Raw genomic sequence first — 20,986 nt, forward strand, 5'->3', positions numbered from 1 at the left:
CGCTTTCAGCCTCAAATATGGTGGGATTCAAGTGAAATTGTCTTCTGTGGCACAAGAGTTGGTCACCAGATAACATAAATTTAGTGAGTGGACAAAGAACTTGATGTGACATGAGGAATCTCTCTTATAATTGAAACAGCAAGTTGTTCTTATCTGGAATATATTGTCTGAAAGGCTGGTAGAAGCTGATTCAATCATAATTTCCAAAGGGAATTGGATAAATACCGGAAGGGGAAAATAAATGATAGCACTATGAGGTCGGAACTGGGGAGCAGTTAAAGAACTGGCACATACACAAAAGGGCCAAATAGCCTTCACAATTGAACAAAGACCAGTACAGCAGAAGAGTAGGCCCTTCGGCCCTCCAAGCCTGTAGCGGTCATGATACCACACTTGGCCAAAGCCCACAGCACTTCCGAGAGCCAAATCCCTCTATACCCATCCTATCAATTGTCAAGGTGCCTTTTGTATGTCATTAATATATCTGCTTCCACAAGCTCCCCTGGCAGGCGTACCAGGCACTCGCCACGCTGTGTGTAAAGAAAACCTGCCCCACACATCTCCTCTAAACTTTGTCCCACGGACCATAAACCTATACCACCTGGTGACTGGCCCCTCCACCCTGGGAAAGAGTGCCTGCCCATCCACTCTATCCATGCCCCTCAATCTTCTGGACCTCAATCAGGTCACCCCTCAACCTCCAGCTTTCTAATAAAAACAGTCAGAGTCTATTCAGCTTCTCCACATAGCTAACACCCTCCAGACCAGGCAACATCCTGTAAATCTCCTCTGCACTCTCTCCGAAGCCTCCACATTCTTCTGTTAGTGTGGCGACCAGAATTGCGCGCAATATTCCTAGTACGGCCTTACCAAGGTTCTATACAACTGCAGCATGACTTGCCACTTTTTATACTCAATGCCACGCCCAATGAAGGCAAGCATTTTGTATGCTTTCTTGACTACCTTGTCCACTTGTGTTGTCGCTTTCAAAGATCTGTTATCCTGTACGCCCTGATCTCTCTGACTTTCTATATTCCTAAGAGCTTTGGCATTTACTGTATATTTCCCCTCTATATTAGACCTACCAAACTGCATCACCTCACATTTGTCTGGATTAAATTCCATTCGCCATTTCTCTGCCCAAGTCTCCAACCTATCTATGTCCTGCTGTATCCTCTGACAATCCTCTTTGCGTCTTCCGCGAATTTACTAACCAGACCAGCTACATTTCCTCCAAATTGTTTATGTATACGACAAACAACAGAAGCCCCACCACAGATCCCTGTGGAACACCACTAGTCACAATTTCCGTTCAGAAAAACACCCTTCTACTGCTATCCTCTGCCTTCTGTGACCAAGCTAGTTCTGTATACATCTTGCCACCTCATCTCTGATCCCATATGACTTCACCTTTTGTACCAGTCTGCCATGAGGCACCTTGTCAAAGACTTTACTGAAGTCCATGTAAACAACATCGACAACCCTCCCCTCATCAATCACCTTTGTCACCTCCTCAAAAAACTCAATCAAGTTATTGAGGCACGACTTCCCCTTCACAAAACTATGCTGTCCATTGCTGAGTCCATTTGTTTCCAAATGGGTATAACTCCCGTCCCTGAGAATTATCTCCAATAATTTATCTACTACCGACATGAGGCTCACCAGCCTATAGTTTCCTGGGTTATCCCTTCTACCTTTCTTAAACAGCAGAACCACATTAACTATTCTCCAATCCTCTGGAATCTCACCTGTAGCCAATGAGGATACAAAGATGTAAGTCAATGTCCCTGCAATTTCTTCCCTTGCTTCCCTCAGTATTCTGGGGTAAATCCCATCCGGCCCAGGAGACTTATCTACCTTAATGTCTTTTAAAACATCCAATACCCCTTCCTTTTTGATGTCAACATGACCCAGACTACAAACACGCCCTACCCAAGAATCATCTTCCACAAATTCCTTTTCATTGGTTAACACTGATGCAATGTACTCATTTAGTACCTCGTCCATTTCATCTGGCTCAACACATAGATTCCCCCCACTGTCCTGAACTGGTCCAATCCTTTCCCTGGCCACTCTCTTGCTTTTTACATATGAATAAAAAGCTTTGGGATTCACTTAATCCTACTTGCCAAGGACTGTTCATGACCCCAGTTTAGCACCGTAATCCGAGGGTTATGTCATTCCTATCCAAAAGTCCCCTAAAGCTTACGGAATTGTGGTCACTACTTCCAAAATGTTACCCTACTGAAACCACAACCAACTGTCCAGGCTCATTCCCAATACCAGATCCAGCATTGCGACTTCCCTAGTTGGACTATCTACATATTGCATCAAAAAGCTTCCTGGATACACCTTACAAACTCTGCCCCAACCAAGCCCCTAGCACTAAGTGAGTCCCAGTCAATATAGGGGAAGTTAAAAGCCCTTACCAAAACAACCTGTTGCTTTTGCACCTATCCAAAATCTGTCTACCTATCTGCTCCTCTATACCTCGCTGGCAGTTGGGGGGGCCTGTAATAAACCCCAACATTGTGGGCTTCCGGTGTATACCATGGAGTAAGTGGTCGCACACAAGGCAGCTCCTGCCCAAGGTTACAGAAAAGAGCTCTTTTTAAGCAATACGGGGTGGAATTTTGATTTAAAAGGCGTAGGTGAATGTTGGAGGAGTATTTTCCCCCAGGAATGGTCTGTTTCTTGGTTACCAGACCCGCAGAAACAGTGAAAGATTTGGCTGAAGCTACAGCAGAGACAAAAGCCTCTTCCAGCATGTAGGCGGGGGAAGGGCGAGCTTAAAGGCCTCAAGCTGACTTGAGGGCATTTATGAAAGCTGAATTCTAGCAGCAGAGGGAACAACTGTGAAAAGATCTCACAAAAGCCATTGAAGAAGCGGTGACGGCTGACTTCCTGTGACGGCGGGCGGGAGGCAGCCGCGTGTTGGAGGGCTCCCATTCGGGAACGGCATTGTTGGGGATTGACACCCAGTCCAAGGGGCAGCAAAGGCGGTGAAGGCCAGGAGAAAGTACATGGAAGGGATATGTCGAGGTCCAGTAAGAAAACGACTGTGAAAACAGCTAAGTTCGTTGGGGAGTAGAAAGGTCACCACGGGATCACCAAGGAAAGTGGAGGCTGGAGCATCAGGGGAGGCCGCATTGCTTACGGTTGAAGAAATAACTAAGGTAATGGCTGCGGAATTCGAAAGGCAGTTTACAAAATACATGGAGACAATGAGGAAGGAGATGAGGGAGGTTTTGAAAGTGCTGGTGGAGGAGGCGATTTCCCCGGTGACGACGGCGGTGGCGAGCGCAGTGGCGGAGGTGCGGGAGCAAGCGGAGGCGCTGAAGGAAGTGGAGGAGACATTATTGCAGCATGGTGATCAACTTATCGATGGAGAAGGAGATGCGGAAGGTGCTGGATGTGAACAAGGATCTGTGAGGAAAAATGGAAGACCTGGAAAACAGGTCCAGGCGACAAAATTTGAGGATTGTGGGGCTGCCAGAAGGAGTTGAAGGGTCGAGACCGACTGAGTATTTTGCTGCGATGCTGGCGGAACTATTGGAGGAGGGGGGAGGATCCCTCCCGATATGAACTGGATTGGTCTCATCGGTCGTGGAGGCCTGTACCAAAGGCGAGTGAGCCGCCACGGGTAGTGACTCTGTGCTTCCGCCAGTACAGTGTGAAGGAGAAGGTCTTGTGCTGGGCCAAGCAGAAGCGGGTGGTGCAGTGGGCTGGAGCTGGTATAAGTGTATACCAGGACTTTATGGTGGAGCTGGCGAGGAGGCGGGCTGCTTTCAACCGGGTGAAGAGGGCACTGTACATTAGCAAGGTGGAGTGCGGCATTGTATATCCAGCGAAGCCGAGGGTGACTTACCAGCTCAAGGACTTTTATTTTGGAACGGCGGAGGCAGCAGAGGAGTTTGCGAAGGCAGAAGAACTGTGGCAGAACTAAGAAATTGAGAAATGGCCATGTGCCGATGTAACCTTTGTTTCACTGCGTGCGGGTGTACGGGCTAAAGGAGCCGGTGTTGTATATATTTGGACAAGGGAATTGATGGGACTTTCACTCGAAGTGAGGGCTCTTTGGGGTGTAGGTGGATATGTGGGGTTTGTGCGCTAAAAGGGGGATTTTTGGGCTTTCCTAGGGTCGGGCAAGGGGGAAAGGGACCCGAGCGGGGGCCTCCGCGCAGGCCGGTTTAAACCGGCCAGTGAACGGGAGTGAGGTGGGGGGAGGGGCTGCAGCCATCGGAGCCTGGCAGAACAGGGTCCGAGTGGTCTAGCCGGGGTGGAAAGTTGGGAGGAAGGAACCGAGGTTGGGGGGGGAGGAGGTTTACAAGAGGTAGTGGACGGGAGAAGTTGGGAAGGAGTGGGTGGGGGGGGGGGGGTTTTACAACTCTTGGGTATCACGTACGGCACTCTTTCAGAGGTTGGACGGCGTTGACTGTGTGTGTGTGTGTGTGTGTGTGTGGGTGGGTGGGTGGGTGGGTGGGGGGGAGGGGGGGGGGGGGGGGGAGGAGGAGGAAGTGGACTCTATGGTGACCATGGGCGGTCCCGGATTCCTTTTTCTCCTTTGCTTTTTGTTTCCACCATGGGACGGTTTGTTTTATTGGATGCAGAGGATGGGATCGTTGTTATTGTTAAGGGGATTGACTTTGTATTTGTTACTGTTTACTGTTTATGGGTGGGGTGTAAATTTGAGGAAAATGTGAAAATGGAAAATAAAAACATTTTTTAAAACCCCAACATTGCGATTGCCCCCTTCCTGTTCTGAGCTCTACCCAGATTGCCTCATTGTATGAGCCCTTCGAGGTGTCCTCCCACAGTACACCTATACTATTTTCCTTAACCAGTAATGCTACTCCCCCACCCCTTTTACATCCCCCTCTATCTCACCAGAAGCATCTATATCCTCCAACGTTCAGCTGCCAATCCTGCCCTTTCTTTAACCACGTTTCTGTGATAGCCTCAACATTATAGTTCCAAGTACTAATCAGTGCTCTAAGTTCACCTGCCTTACCTGCTATACTTCTGGCTTTGAAACAAATACACTGAGCAGACAGGGTGGTGTTGTTGCTCCCTTATTTTTGTTCTCTATTTCCCCTTCAGTTATTTCACCTTCTAAGCTAACGTTCTGGTTCCCACCCCCCTACCATACTAGATTAAATCCTCCCGAGTAACTCTAGCAAACCTCCCAGCCAGGCTATTGGTGCCCCTCCAGTTTAGATGCAACCCGTCCTTCTTCTACAGGTCCCACCTGCCCCGGAAGAGATCCTAATGCTCCAGAAATCTGAAACCCACCCTCCTACACTACCAGTTTAGCCATATATTTAACTGCACTATCCTCCTATTTCTAGCCTCACTAGCACGTGGCACAGGGTAAACCTGAGTTTACACCCCTGGAGGTTCTGCTTTTTAGTTTACTGTCGAACTCCATGAACTCCTTCTGCAAGACCTCATCGCTTTTCCTGCCTATGTCGTTAGTACCCATGTGTACTACAACCTCTGGCTGTTAACCCTCCTCCTTCAGGATGTCCTGTGTTCGTTCAGAGACATCTTTGACCCTGGAGACAACATACCATCCTGGAGTCTCTTTCACGTCCACAGAAGCGCCTATCTGTGCCGCTTACTATAGAGTCCCTGTAACTATCACTCTCCTGCAATTTGCCCTCCCCTGCTGAGCAACAGAGTCAGTTGTGGTGCCACTGTTCTGGCTGCTGTTGTTTTCCCCCGATAGGCTATCCCCAACAGTACCCAAAATGGTATACTTGTGAGAGAATAATACTCAAAATGAACAGCCCAAACATCAAATTTATCAATTTTTTTAATATCTTATTTGTTTATTACATATAAGAAATCATACCTTGGGTGCAGGCCTCCCATTTGTTAAAACAATATTGTGCAGGTCCTCGTGGACCCTATCAAGAAGCCATAGCAGAAACTCCTGGGCATCGTGCTGAGAGGTGCCACGATACTGGAAAGCATTCTTGGACACAACATTCTGAAAGAGAATTAAAAGATGCAGATTTACTTCTCACTATCCGATTTAAAGGAATAATTTGCATTCATATCACACTTTCATATGTTCTGCTGCGGTCATCCCAAGCACTTTATGGCCAATGAATTACTCTTGAAGTGTGGTCCATACTTGAGGGGGGGTGGGGGCAGTGCCTTACTTGCCTGATAACGGATGGAATACCAAGTGTGGTGGCACAGAACAAAGGTTCAGGTACACATTAACAGAGCAGAGAATGATTTGAATACATGGCCACTATGGGATTATACAATAAGGAATAAACATGGTATTTCAAATGCACGAACCTTCCTGCTTACCTGCCCAACATTGCTCCTGCAAACACAACCACTAAAAGAAACAGATATTCACCTCATTTATGATTTGTGGGATCTTGCTGTCTGCCTGGGATTGAACTTTAGAACTAGAGATGGCTCATAAATGCAGCCTTTGCCAGAGTCACCCAGGAATCGTTTTTTTCTTTAATGCCTCACTTGACACATATGGCAAAATTGTTCTGAATGGTGATGGACAATGTACACATGTGTATTCTGTCCATGGCATAATAATAATAATAATCGCTTATTGTCACAAGTCGGCTTCAATGAAGTTACTGTGAAATAGTAAGTTGAAGATAGTTAATGGTCGAGTATTCAAACTTGCTTGGATAGAGAATTCCAAAGATTCAGCCTGTATAGTTCCGGTTTCCTTCCACAGTCCAAAGTTAGGTGGATTGGCTATGCTAAATTGCTTCTTAGTGTACAAAAGGTTGTGTGGGGTTACGGGGATAGGACAGGGGCGCAGGCCTCAGCAGGGTGCTCTTTCAGAGGGTCAGTGCAGACTCGATGGGCCGAATGCCCTCCTTCTGCACTGTCGGGATTCAGTGATTCACAACCCCGAGTGAAGAACCTTCTGCATTCAAACTTAAATTTCCAACCCCTATACCAGAGATTATTTCCTCTAGCCCCAGATTGCCTGGTCAAGGAAAATAGCCTTTCACCATCTACTCTGTCAAGCTTCCAAGAAATTTCATAAATTTCCATAAGACCTGTAGATATAGGAGCAGAATTAGGCCATTTGGCCCATCAGTGAGATCACATCTCATTCTTCTAAACTGCACAGAATATAGGCCTATGCTTATCAATCTCTCATCGTAGAGAGCCATCTCATCATAGAAATCAATCTGGTGAGCCTTTGATGCACCCCTGCAAGGGAGTATGGAGATCTTGTGGCGCAGTGGGTAGCGGGCCTGCCCGTGAACCACAAGCTCCAGGTTAGAGTCCCACTCCAGGACGGTCACGGAAGATGTGTTGATAATGTCGCCAAAAAGATTGATTATCAACCTGTAAATCCTTCCAACGCATCAATGACACATGTTAGAGTGGGAGAGTTACCTGGTCAGCTTGATATGATGTGGCATCCTTCATGTGACAGCCTCTGATGACAGGCTAGCAACCTGTTCCAGGAAAAACTAGCTATGGAAATAGATGTAAGCATGTGCTTTATTTTCCTCACGCACCTAGGCGAAGGAAGAAGAGAAGTATATCCTTCCCTAAGTAAGTAGCCCAAACCTTGGTGTGGTCTCACCAAGGCCCTATCCTTACTTGTTTTTAATACAAATTTAGAATACCCAATTCATTTTTTCCAATTTAGGGGAAACTTAGCGTGGCCAATACACCTAACCTGCACAACTTTGGGTTGTGGGGGCGAAACCCACGCAAACACGGGGAGAATGTGCAAACTCCACACAGACAGTGACCCAGAGCTGGGATCGAACCTGGGACCTCGGCACCGTGAGGCAGCAGTGCTAACCACTGTACCACCATGCTGCCAAAGATATCAAGGCACTGCTGAGATTCGAACTCAGGATCTCCTGTTTACAAGACAAGGCGCTTTAGCCATCTAAGCCACAGCGCTAATCTTCTATCCTTAACTTTTAACCTGCACCTCCCATTTGCCTTCCCAATTGCTTGCTTTTCCTGCATGTTAATTTTGTGATTCATGGAAAAGGACACCAATACCCCTCTGAGCACTAGCATTTACTAGTCTCTCGCCTTTCTTAAATTATTCTACACTGCCACACATTATATTCCACCAGTCACCTTCTTGTCCAACCACATAATCCAGCTACGTTCTTTTGGAGTCACTATATGCTCCCTTCACAGCTTACCTATCCCACCTCTCTTCAAAATCTCTTATATTTAGTCTTTCCGAGGCTTCACATTCTTGACATTTCCACTATGGAAACAGTCCACTCCTATTTATCCTGTTCCACCCTTTGATAATCAGCTGTCTTTCCTGTCAACATTCCCTTGGCCCAAGGAGTTCAGGAAATATCTAGTTTCGTGCAACATTTGATCACCTTTATGTGGGCTTGTCCTGTAACCTTTAGTTACAATGAATGGCACAGTCAATTAATACCTTTCTGGAGAAAGCAGCTCTGTGAATAAAGTTCTGGTTAGCAATGAAACTAAAGGTTACAGGACAAGCCCACATAAAGGTGATCAAATGTTGCACGAAACTAGATATTTCCTGAACTCCTGGGGCCAAGGGAATGTTGACAGGAAAGACAGCTGCAATGCAGGATGCAAGATTATGTTGGCATCCTGGAGTTTGTTTCAATTGTGTGCACAGGGAGAGGGGATTTGCAGAATATTTCTGCAGGAATCTAAATGGGAGGTGTGTAATGAGAAACCAATCCGATAAATTAAAAGGCTATGTTAATTCTCGTATTGGGAAGGCAAATGGGAGGTGCAGATTAAAAGTTAAGGATAGAAGATTTGCACTGTGGTTTAGATGGCTAAAGCGCCTGTCTTGTAAACAGGAAATCCTGAGTTCGAATCTCAGCAGTGCCTATGTTTTGGGCAGCACGGTAGCACAAGTGGTTAGCACTGTGGCTTCACAGCGCCAGAGTCCCAGGTTTGATTCCCCGCTGGGTCACTGTCTGTGCGGAGTCTGCACGTTCTCCCCGTGTCTGCGTGGGTTTCCTCTGGGTGCTCCGGTTTCCTCCCACAGTCCAAAGACGTGCAGGATAGATGGATTGGCCATGCTAAATTGCCCTTGGTGTCCAAAAAGGTTAGGAGGGGTTATTGGGATCCGGGGATCAGGTGGAAGTGAGGGCTTAAGTGGGTCGGTGCAGACTCGATGGGCCAAATGGTCTCATTCTGCACTGCATGTTCTAATTCCATGCGTTACGAGGTTAACACCAATTGAGAAAGAATTATATACAATGTCCCCTCTAACTGTGCAGCCTCCTTAATGTACCAGGCGGGGAACATAACCAAGGCTCCCTTTTAAGATGAGTGCATATGCAGCCATCATACTCCATTTGGCAGGGGATTGCACAGTGCATCATACAGGCCACACACAACATAGAAAAACCAACGGGAACATTTGATTCCATAGGCAGGATATCTTGCATTCAAGATGGCACATCAAAAGTTATTGCATAAAACTAAGGCTCATGGTGTAGGAAGTAACATACTGGTATAGAATCAAGATTGGAGAGCTAACAAAACCAGAGTTGGCATAATTGGGTGTTTTTCTGGTTGGCAGGATGTAATAAATGGTGTCACATGGATCAGTGCTGGGGCCTCAACTTTTTACAATTTATATAAATAACTTATGGTGGAGGGCCTGACAGTCTGGTGTTAAATTTGCTGATGACACAAAGATAGGTAGGAAAGTAAATTTTGAAGAGGACGTACGGAGACTACAAAGGGACATATAAGTGAATGGGCAAAAATTTGCCATATGGAGCATGATGTGGGCAAATGTGAAATTGTCCATTTTGGCAGGAAGAATAAAAAAGTTTATTACCTAACTTGTGGAGCCCAGAGATGCAGAGGGATCTGGGTGCCTCAGTGCATGAACCACAAAAGGCTATTATGCACGTACAGCAAGTAATTAGGAAAGATAATAAGAATGTTATAGTTTATTGACAGGGGAATCGATTACAAAAATAGGGAAGATATGCTTCAGTTATACAGAGCATTATACAGAGATCACATCTGGGGTATTGTGCACAGTACTGGTCTCCTCATTGAAGGAAAGATGTAAATCTGTTAAAGCAGTTCAGAGAATGTTTACTGGACTAATAACAGGAATGAGCAGGTTGTCTTGTTATGTTTTTGTCCACTAAAGTTTAGAAGAGTAAGAGGCAACTTGATCGAAACATACGAGAAGATCTGTGGGGTATTGACAGGGTGGATGTGGAGAGGATGTTTCCTCTTGTCAGAGAATCAAGAACTAGGGGTCATTGTTTAAAAATAAGGGGTCACTCATCTAAGACAGAGATGAGAAGACATTTTTTCTCTCAGAGGGTCATGAGTCTCTGGAACTCTTTTCCTCAAAAGGCAGTGAAAGCGGAATCCCTGAATATTTTTAAGGCAGAGTTCAATAGATTCTTGATGAACAAGGGGGTGAAATGTTACAGGAGGTAGGGAAGAATGTGGAGTTCAGGTTATAGTCAGGTCAGTCATGATCTTAAAGAATACCTATCCTTATCATTTTCACATTTACGGGGCGGCATGGTGGCGCAGTGGTTAGCACTGCTGCCTCGTGGCTCCGAGGACCTGGTTTTGTAGCCGGCTCCGGGTCACTGTCTGTGTGGAGTTTGCACATTCTCCCAGTGTTTGCGTGGGCCTCACCCCCACAATCCAAATATGTGCAGGGTAGCTGGATTGGCCACATTAAAGTGCCCCTTAATTGAGGAAAAAGAGAATTGGGTACTCGAATAAACATTTTTAAAAAAAAATAATTTCCACATTTGCTCTTTTGGGCTCAGAAAGTTGAAACTGCTCAGGAGACTATTGTGTATTCAAAGTATGAATTAACATATGCAAGTTAAACACTAGGCAAATGCCAAAAAAAAAATCAAAGGAGATAGCCACATCAAAACAAAGGAGAGAATATACTGAAACAGCAATCCAGAAAAACCAAAGTTCTGGCTGGAAGCAATATTTTGGAGTAAGGATTGGTCAACTGCTACACAACAGTAATGCAGGACAATTGCTGACAGGGTCAAAGTTATTTCAGTTCTATATACAGTGACCCATTAAACTGCCACATTGGCTCAAGATTCTATCAAGGCTGCACAAGTCACTGACCCCAACACGAACATAAAGTAAATCTCACTCATACTCAATATCCCCAGTCCAGTTTTCAACAATGGATCATTAGCACCAAGCAAAACATTGAATCAGTTACGTAATCAAGAGAGCACTGGCCTGATGACTTCCGGTTGCAGGATATAGGTAGAGGTCGCTCCTGACAGAGTTGTCCTTTTTAGGTCCTTTACACCCAATTTTTGGGAAAATTCTTGTTTGAGAAGTTGTGGGAGGGTCTGAGGTATTTTGAGAATGTCAAAAACTGGGGAAAATGAATCCAGGGAGAAAGGGAGTGAGCGAACATCCGCCATCAAAAGTGAGGAGGAGTTCAACGGGAGAAAAGATGGCGGGAGAGAGTTCGTCAGGTGGGGCCGTGCCCATCACAGTGGAAAAGATGGCTGAAGTGATAGCCAGGGAGTTTGAGCGGCTGTTCTCAAAGTCCTTTAAAAGGCATCAGGCAGAGAAGGTGGCAGAAATCAACAGAGTTGAGAGCCAAAGTGGAGGGCCTGGAGAACAGGTCACAAAGGCAGAATTTTCGGATTATGGGTGTGCCTGAGGGGGTGGAGGGCTGGAGGCCGAGTATTTTGCCGAGATGCAAGCGAAGGTGATGGGGAAGTGGGAGGACCCCTTCCGTTATGAATTGGACAAGGGTCTCCAGTCACTGGCTGAAACCAAGAACATAGGAACCACCGAGAGCTGTGACCATCTGCTTTCACAATTTTCAACTAAAGGAGAGGGTGGGTGTTGAGGCGGGTGAAGCAGAAGCGGGAGGCGGAGTGAAACGGCAACGGTGGTATACATATATACCAGGATTTGATGATGGAGCTGGCGAGGAGCGGTCTTCGGTCGGGCTGAGGCGGCATTATATGAACCGAACATGCGGTTTGGTGTGGTCTACCCAGCAAAGCCAAGGGTCACGCACAACGGAAGGGACTACTACCTTAAGATGGCGACAAAGGCGTTTGTGAAGACAGAAGGCCTGGGACTGGACTGAGTTTGGATTTTGACGGTTTTTGACTAGGTTTTTCCTTTACATTGTTCTTTCTCTTTAAGGATGTTATGGTTAACTGTTTGGACGGCTGGGATTTATGGTTTGTTGGGATTTGGGGCTTGTTTGAATATAGGGTGTTTGGAGTTTGGAGGGTGTGGGTGTGGGGGGGCTTTGGAGTTGGTGTGTTTTTCAATGTGGGGGAGGGCAAAAGGGCAAACGCAATGCTGGCTAGTGAACGGGAGAGAGGTGGAGAGAGGGACCATGCTCTTTGGAACCTGTATGGGCAGGTATCGTTGGGCCTGGGAGGTGAGAATGGAGGGAATGGGGATGATACTGGTTGAGGAGCTTTCAAGAGGAAGTGCTGGGTGGGTGGGGGGGGGGGGGGGAGAGAGAGAGAGAGAGATGTTCTGGGAAGGGGAGGGTGGGGGGATAACAGTGACTCGGGCCGGAGCTGCGTCTCGTCTGCCAGGCAGAGCCTGGGGGTATTGTATTGGCAGGTGGGTGGGGATGGGGGGTGTGGGGGGGGGGGGTCGAAACCCACGCAAAACTGCACACGGAGAGCGACCCAGAACCAGGATCGAACCTGGGTCCTTGGCGCCGTGAGGCAGCAGTGCTAACCACTGCACCATCGTGCGCAGGAGACCAATCTAAGGGTAAAGGACCTGATGAAATTCCCAACCCGTCTGGGAGAGGCGTTGTGTGGGGATGGAATAGGAGCTGGGGTTGAAATGGGAGCAGATATTTGGGCTGGTTCAAGAAAGGGGTGAACTGAGGAGGGGATATTACTGACAAGTCTGGATTTAATAGATCCGCATTTCTAACTAGCTGGTATATGATGTTGCAGTTTTTTTTAGTTTTTTTTTATAAAGGGCAGCACGGTAGCATTGTGGATAGCACAATTGCTTCACAGTTCCAGGGTCCTAGGTTCAATTCCGGCTTGGGTCACTGTCTGTGCAGAGTCTGCACATCCTCCCAGTGTGTGCGTGGGTTTCCTCTGGGTGCTCCAGTTTCCTCCCACAGTCCAAAGATGTGCGGGTTAGGTGGATTGGCCATGATAAATTACCATTAAGTGTCCAAAATTGCCCTTAGTGTTGGGTGGGGTTACTGGATTATGGGGATAGGGTGGAGGTGTTGACCTTGGGTAGAGTGCTCTTTCCAAGAGCCGGTGCAGTCTCGATGGGCCGAATGGTCTCCTTCTGCACTGTAAATTCTATATTTTTTTAAATGAGGCGGAGAAAGGGCTGGGTGATCCAAGTGTTTCATTCGGGCTTTGACAGCAGGTCCTGTGGGTGGCAATACTGGTGGGTAAACGGGTGAGGTTCCAGATGGAGCTGGTGGTGGCAGACCAGAGGGGGCAGGTATATGATAGTGTCGGGCTCGTTGGAAGGGAGGTAGTGGTGCTGGTTAGTGTCGGGCGTGTTGGAAGGGAGGTAGTGGTGCTGGTTAGTGTTGGGCGTGTTGGAAGGGAGGTAGTGGTGCTGGTTAGTGTCGGGCGTGTTGGAAGGTAGTGGTGCTGGTTAGTGTCGGGCGTGTTGGAAGGGAGGAAGTATTGCTGGTTAGTGTCGGGCTCGTTGGAAGGGAGGTGGTGGTGCTGGTTAGTGTCGGGCGTGTTGGAAGGGAGGCAGTGGTACTGGTTAGTGTCGGGCGTGTTGGAAGGGAGGTAGTGGTGCTGGTTAGTGTCAGGCGTGTTGGAAGGGAGGTAGTGGTACTGGTTAGTGTCGGGCATGTTGGAAGGGAGGTAGTGGTGCTGGTTAGTGTCGGGCTCGTTGGAAGGGAGGTAGTGGTGCTGGTTAGTGTCGGGCGTGTTGGAAGGGAGGTAGTGGTGCTGGTTAGTGTCGGGCGTGTTGGAAGGGAGGAAGTATTGCTGGTTAGTGTCGGGCGTGTTGGAAGGGAGGTAGTGGTGCTGGTTAGTGTCGGGCATGTTGGAAGGTAGTGGTGCTGGTTAGTGTCGGGCGTGTTGGAAGGGAGGTAGTGTTGTTGGTTAGTGTCGGGCTCATTGGAAGGGAGGTGGTGGTGCTGGTTAGTGTCGGGCTCGTTGGAAGGGAGGTAGTGGTGCTGGTTAGTGTCGGGCGTGGTGAAAGGGAGGTAGTGGTGCTGGTTAGTGTCGGGCGTGTTGGAAGGGAGGTAGTGGTGCTGGTTAGTGTCGGGCGTGTTGGAAGGGAGGTAGTGGTGCTGGTTAGTGTCGAGCTCGTTGGAAGGGAGGTGGTGGTGCTGGTTACTGTCGGGCTCGTTGGAAGGGAGGTGGTGGTGCTGGTTAGTGTCGGGCTCGTTGGAAGGGAGGTAGTGGTGCTGGTTAGTGTCGGGTGTGTTGGAAGGGAGGTAGTGGTGCTGGTTAGTGTCGGGCGTGTTGGAAGGGAGGTAGTGGTGCTGGTTAGTGTCGGGCGTGTTGGAAGGTAGTGGTGCTGGTTAGTGTCGGGCGTGTTGGAAGGGAGGTAGTGGTGCTGGTTAGTGTCGGGCTCGTTGGAAGGGAGGTGGTGGTGCTGGTTAGTGTCGGGCTCGTTGGAAGGGAGGTAGTGGTGCTGGTTAGTGTCGGGCGTGTTGGAAGGGAGGCAGTGGTGCTGGTTAGTGTCGGGCGTGTTGGAAGGGAGGTAGTGGTGCTGGTTAGTGTTGGGCGTGTTGGAAGGGAGGTAGTGGTGCTGGTTAGTGTCGGGCGTGTTGGAAGGTAGTGGTGCTGGTTAGTGTCGGGCGTGGTGGAAGGGAGGTAGTGGTGCTGGTTAGTGTCGGGCGTGTTGGAAGGGAGGTAGTGGTGCTGGTTAGTGTCGGGCGTGTTGGAAGGTAGTGGTGCTGGTTAGCGTGTATGCCCCAAACTGGGACCACGCTGGGTTTGTAAGGGAATGCTAGTAGCCATACTGGATGCTGGTTTGGGTTTGATGGCAGTCCCACACTTTTGGACTAAAATGTGCACGGTGATTGAGGAGTATGTGGAGTTTAACCGGAATAGGGAGGTCTCGCAGTTGGTGGCATGGGGGACACTGAAGGCGGTAGTGAGGTGCAAGGTAATTTCATCAAGGCGAAGGTGGACAGGGATGTGCGGGAGCACCGGCAGCGGTTAATAGAGGAGAGTTTGGAGGTAGACGGAAGATATGCGGAGGACCCGGAGCCGTGACTTTTGGTGAGGAGGAAGGAGTTGCAGGCGAAGTTTGATTTTCTATCCAAAAGAAGGGCAGTTTGGCAGCTGAGGCGAGCTATGGGGGTGGTCCATGAGTATGGTGAGACAGCCAGTCAATTGCTGGTGGGCCAGCTCCATCGGTATGCGGCAGCGAGAGAGATCGTGCAGATTAGGGATGGAACGGGTGGGTTGGTGGTGGAGCAGGTGAATAAGGTGCTTGAAGACTTTTAAAGGGGCTTGTATAAGTCGGAGCTGATGGAGGAGGGGGAATTTCTGGAGCAGCTGGTGTGTCCTGAGGTGTGGGGAGGAGAGGGCGGGCTTGGAGGAACCAATGGGGGTGGAAGTGCAGGCAGCAATAGGGAAGATGCTGTCGGGTAAGGCTACGGGGCCGGGTGGGTTCCAGGTGGAGTTTCATAACACATTCAAGGATAAGTTGACACCGCTGATGGTAGGAATGTTTGAGGAGGCGATGGTTAGGGGATTATTGCCGGAGATGATGGGGCAGGCATCCAGCTCACTATTACTTAAATAGGAGAAAGATCCAGTGAAGGTTGGTCATACAGGTCCATTTCTCTACTGAACATGGATGCTAAGATATTGGCAACGGTGTTGGCGGTAAGGTTGGAGGAGTTCCTTTCGAAAGATAGGGGAGGATCAGACGGGTCTCGTCAAGGGCTGGCAGCTGTCGTCGAATGTGCGACGGCTGTTGAATATGGTGCTTTCCCTGGGAGAAGGAAGGAAGCTGGAGGTGGTGGTGGCATTAGATGCGGAGATGTTTGATAGAGTGGAGTGAAGTGGACGTATTTGTTTGGGATGCTGGACAAGTTTGAGATTGGGCCTAAGTTTGTGGCATGGATGAAATTGTTACACAAGGATCCTACAGCCTGTCTGCAGACGAATGAAATTAATTCGGGGCACTTTCCACTATTTCGGGGAACGAGGCAGGGATGTTTCACATCCCCCTTCTGTTCACACTGGCGATTGATCCTCTGGCCATTGCACTGAGGGGCTCAAACTTATGGAAGGGGATAGTGATTAGGGGGGGGGGGGGGGGGGGGGGGGGGGAGAGCATAGGGTGTCTCCCTACATGGACGATCTGCTGCTGCACATCTCGGACCCGGGCTTATTGGTGAGGGAAAGAATGGGATTGCAAAGTCAATATTTTGTGGAGTCTTCTCCAGGGGCAGGAGTGAGAGGGCTGCCATTCCGGATGGCGACAACTCATTTTAGGTATTTGGGGGTGCAGATAGCGCAGGAGTGGGCACGACTTCGTAAGCTTAATTTCATGAGTCTGGTGAGGAGGGTAAAGGTGGTCTTGATGCGTTGGGATAGTCTCCCCTTGTTGCTGGTGGGCTGGGTGCTGGCAGTAAAGATGAACATTCTGTCATGGTCCCTGTTCCTGTGTCTTCCAGTCTTTTTGCCAAAGTCATTTTTAAGGGTTGTGGACAGGCTGGTCTTGTCATTTGTGGGGTCAGGGAAGGTGACCACGATAAGGAAAGCGGTGCTACAAAGGAGGCGGCAGTTGGGGGGTGTTGGCCCTTCCAAACAAGTTATACTTTTCCTGGGCAGTGAATGCGAAGGTGTCGAGAGATGGAGGCTTTGTGGGTGCAGATGGAGGCATGTTCCTGTAAAGGGTTGGGGGTTGCGTGCATGGCAACGGTACCACTACCATTCACCCCAGGGAAGTACCTGGGTAGAACTGTGGTGGTAGCCACACTAAAGATTGAGGGAATTCCAACAGCAACTTTGTTGAGACAGGCTCGAGGATGATGCCGATAAGAGGGAATCATGGGTTTACGCCAAGGAGGATGGATGTGAGGTTCCAGGGACGGGAGGAAAGGGGGTGGAGATGAAGGATCTGTTTTTGGAGGGGCGGTTCACAAGCCTCGAGGAGTTAGGGGTGAAGTTTAAGCTCCAGCATAAGGAGGGCTTCAAGTGCAAAACAGTCGTAAGAAAGGTCTTCCCAAACGTTCCAGTGGCACGGGTCTTCCTCTTTGCTGCAGGCGGTATTGCCAGTGGGGAGGCTGGGGTCATTTCGGCGATTTACGGTAGGATCATGGAGGAGGATAGGGTGTCCATGGAAGGGATTAAGGCCAAGTGGGAGGAAGAGTTGGGGAGTGTTGGAGGAGGGATTATGGTGCGAAATGCTGCAACGGGTCAATGCCTCAACCTTGTGCGCGAGGCTGGGGTTGATTCAATTAAAAGTAGCACACAGGGCACACTTAATGAAGGCATGGATGAGCCGGCTGTTTGAGGGGGTGGAGGATAGCTGCGAGTGGTGTGGGAGTGGCCCAGCCAATCATGTCCATATGTTCTGTCCTGTCTGAAGTTAGAGAAATTTTGGGCGTCGTTTTTCATCACCATGTCTGAGATCCTAAACGTGGATTTAGAGCCAGGTCCCCTGGAGGCCATATTCTTGGCGTCAGATCTGCCAATGTTTCAGACAGGTTCGGGGGCATATGTCTTGGCCTTCGCCTCGTTGATCGCTCACAGGCGGGTCCTGTTGGGGTGGAAGTCAGCTTCTCCCCCCTGTGCCTCGATGTGGCTGGGGAATCTAATGGAGTTCCTGTATTTGGAGATGGTGAAATTTGCTCTTAGTGACACAGATGAAGAGTTCCACAAGAGTTGAGGTTTGATTATCTGACACTTTGGCGATCTGGTTGCTGTCAAGGGGTGTGGGGGGGGGGGGGGGGGGGGGAGAGAGCGGAGGAGGAGGAGGAGAGAGAGGGAGAGAGAAAGAGAGAAAGGGGGTTGTATTGGAGTTACGTTTATCTGTTGTAAAAATGTTATAATGTTGAAAATTTGAATAAAATTATTTTTCAACAAAAAAAAAGAGCACTGGCCTAAATCATGATTCGGTAACAGAGACAAGGGAATGTGCTTGCAGCAGGAAAAGTTACTACTTGGGACTCACTTCAATCATGTAATTTGTTTAGATAATTCGCTGTAAGTCTACTGAACTATTCCAAACTCTCTAAGAAATCTAAACCTTTAAAAGTAAAATTCTGAATATCAAGCCCAGGGTGGCACGGTGGCACAGTGGTTAGCAATGATGGGCCAAATGACCTCTTTCTGCACTGTAGGGATTCTATGATGATTCTCATGTACAGACAATGCTGCTGAAAACTGACAAAAGCAAATCTGGACGACAGATGATCCAGATTGGGGCAAAGTAACTTTATTCATTCTCCATTCCTTGATCATTATATCACTGACCAGTGGCCAATGATAAACACTGGTCACTTCCATGTCCTTTTCAGTGATTTCTATTGCTGCTGAACTTGCAGTGTGAGATAATTCAGGTACACCCACACTGCTGATTCTCACCCAAAGGTTTTTTTCCATCAGCACAAGCCACAGTACAAATGGTCACTTGCTCTAACTTCCAGCAAACTCAACCCTTCTGCACAAGCCAATGCTGCAACCTTCCCATCCGTGCATTTGTATCACTATTCGGTGTATGTAAACAAAGGTGATTCAATTAATTTGCTACTGGTGACATTGTTTGAGGGACACCATGGGTCACTCTCCACTCCATCTCCAGAACAGTCACAAAACTTATCAGAGGTCCCCCGAACGCAGACTGGGCACAAACTTTCTCCAGTCTTTCTGGGAGAGTCAGCAGCCAACAAATTGCAAACTATACACACACAAGCTTATTGCTCCATGTTGTGAAACCCAACCAACAGCAGTTTGCACCATAATCTACAGTCAATTCTGCAATAGAAACACCATAATCGAGATCTATAAACAGTTAGCTCACTGCATTCATGGTAGAGACTCACGCCCTTGAATAATCACACAACTATAAACAAAGAATTAAAAGATCAATGTCAGTAGGTTAAAAACATGAAATTAATTTTGAACAGCTGCAACAAGTGAAGCATTTTGATCTGCACAAACTATCTGCTGTCACACTGCAAGTGCAGCACAGGGAATATACATCGGCCAAGCCCTCTCCAAACCTGAAGGGACAGCTGTAAGATTGAAGTGTAACGCAAACAGCTTTAAGTGTTAGTCTGCAGTCAGAGAATAAATTTGCTGCTATTTTGACAAACTGTGTTCCCAATCTCCCAAAGAGATTTCTCTGTTTGGAGATGCAAGGCACCACTGACAATCCGCTGACACCAGCTGCAACATCTCACTTCTGGCCAGTGGTGAACAGCTGTTTAACTCTTATCCTGCCACAAAGATCTAGATTTGGTTTTGAACAAGCTAGGCTCCAGACAGACATCAGTCTGTACCTCTTCATCCCGAGTTTAATCATTTTGGTTTCAAGCAATGCTCTAAAACTGTGAACCATTCACAGGTCAAATTCCAATTGAAATGCATGAAAATTAGGAGCCAGTAAATACAACACATATCTATGACTGTATGTCATTACAGTAATGACTGTAATATTGATTTCTAATTCATGCCATGCCAACAAGAGAATACTTTGAATGTAAGCTGCAGACTTGCCCTGTGTATCAAGCACCCTGCCACTAGACCCTAGCATCCTGCATTCCACAAGGGCAAATTCAATAGCATCATTAGTTTGGAACTAACTGCGAAGAGATTGATGCCACAGGATTGGATAACCAAATTTTAAATGAGGGGCCAGAAGAAACAAAAAACTTAATGAGTGGTGCAAAATACTAAAATACGCATTGACCCAATAGATATCAGTACTGTCTTCCTATCAAATGGTGAAGTTGAAACATGGACAAACTGAACCACCTGTACCCCACTGCATTCCACACCTCATAATGGACATATATCCATTATACATCCATTATACATCCATTACATAGCTCCTTCGGAGCATTATCCTGAAGCTCTTCCTCCATCCACCACATATATACAGCTACATTCAGATGGCACAGGACATTTAAAATTAAAGAAAGGCCTGCATTTACTTAGCACCTAATCATATCTCAAAACTCCAATATATCACAACTCCAAGATAGCGCCGGAGTGTGGTGACTCTGAGCTCTCTCACATCTCCTATAACTGTACTAATCTCTTTAAATTACATTGTGCACCTTGTGTTGCCCTATTACATTTTTTATTTCATATACTAAATGATCTGTTTGAGCTGCACGCAGAAAAATACTTTTCACTGTACCTCAGTACACGTGACAATAAACAAATCCAATCCAATCCAAATGTCAAAGCACTTTACTCTGCATTGTAGCCTGTTCATACGAGCAAACAATAGGCACTTTTTACATAGTGGTGGGTTTGAACTGCCACAAGATCACTCCTCCAGCAGCACGGTGACGCAGTGGGTTAGCCCTGCTGCCTCACGGTCCCAGGTTCGATCCCGGCTCTGGGTCACTGTCCGTGTGGAGTTTGCACATTCTCCCAGTGTTTGCGTGGGTTTCGCCCCCACAACCCAAAGATGTGCAGGCGATGTGGATTGGCCATGCTAAATTGTCCTATAATTGGAAAAAAATAATTGGGCACTCTAAAATTTAAAAAAAAGATCACTCCTCCTACACAATTATGACATCTTTCAATTTCCTACATTTTCAGTGACGCTGTGCACTAAATTTGGACATGTTTTTTGGGCTGTGGACAGTTTGCAGTGACCCAAATTAATTTCCAGCAGGACCTCAGCAGGCATAACTGGGCTGCATTAAAACACAGGTCACAGAAGAAATAAAGAACAGAGAATGCTGGAAATACTCAGCAGGTTGGGCAGCATCTGCGGAGAGCAAAACAAAATGAACATTTCTCGACAATGACCTTTCACCAGAACAATAATAGAGCAGATTTAAGATAGCTGACAA

At 47.7% G+C, this 20,986-nt stretch overlaps 1 protein-coding gene, 1 long non-coding RNA gene and 1 other non-coding gene across 3 annotated transcripts in view; 1 reads left to right on the plus strand and 2 right to left on the minus strand.

The window, feature by feature from the left end:
* usp31 (ubiquitin specific peptidase 31) overlaps positions 1–20,986 on the minus strand; it is a 150,231-nt gene that overhangs the window by 86,676 nt on the left and 42,569 nt on the right. Inside the window, exon 2 of the mRNA XM_038819667.1 lies at positions 5,855–5,992. Within this exon, the coding sequence (XP_038675595.1) occupies positions 5,855–5,992 (138 nt within the window). The remainder of the gene's footprint in view (positions 1–5,854; positions 5,993–20,986) is intronic.
* Positions 7,847–7,921, minus strand: trnat-ugu. Its single transcript has one exon. It is a non-coding gene; the product is annotated as a tRNA-Thr (tRNA).
* On the plus strand, positions 14,135–14,829 carry LOC119978220. The gene is made up of 3 exons (XR_005463402.1): positions 14,135–14,149; positions 14,497–14,765; positions 14,801–14,829. It is a non-coding gene; the product is annotated as an uncharacterized LOC119978220 (long non-coding RNA).

The sequence above is a fragment of the Scyliorhinus canicula genome, chromosome 15 (assembly GCF_902713615.1).
Source record: "Scyliorhinus canicula chromosome 15, sScyCan1.1, whole genome shotgun sequence".
In the NCBI taxonomy this organism is placed as follows: Eukaryota; Metazoa; Chordata; class Chondrichthyes; order Carcharhiniformes; family Scyliorhinidae; genus Scyliorhinus; species Scyliorhinus canicula.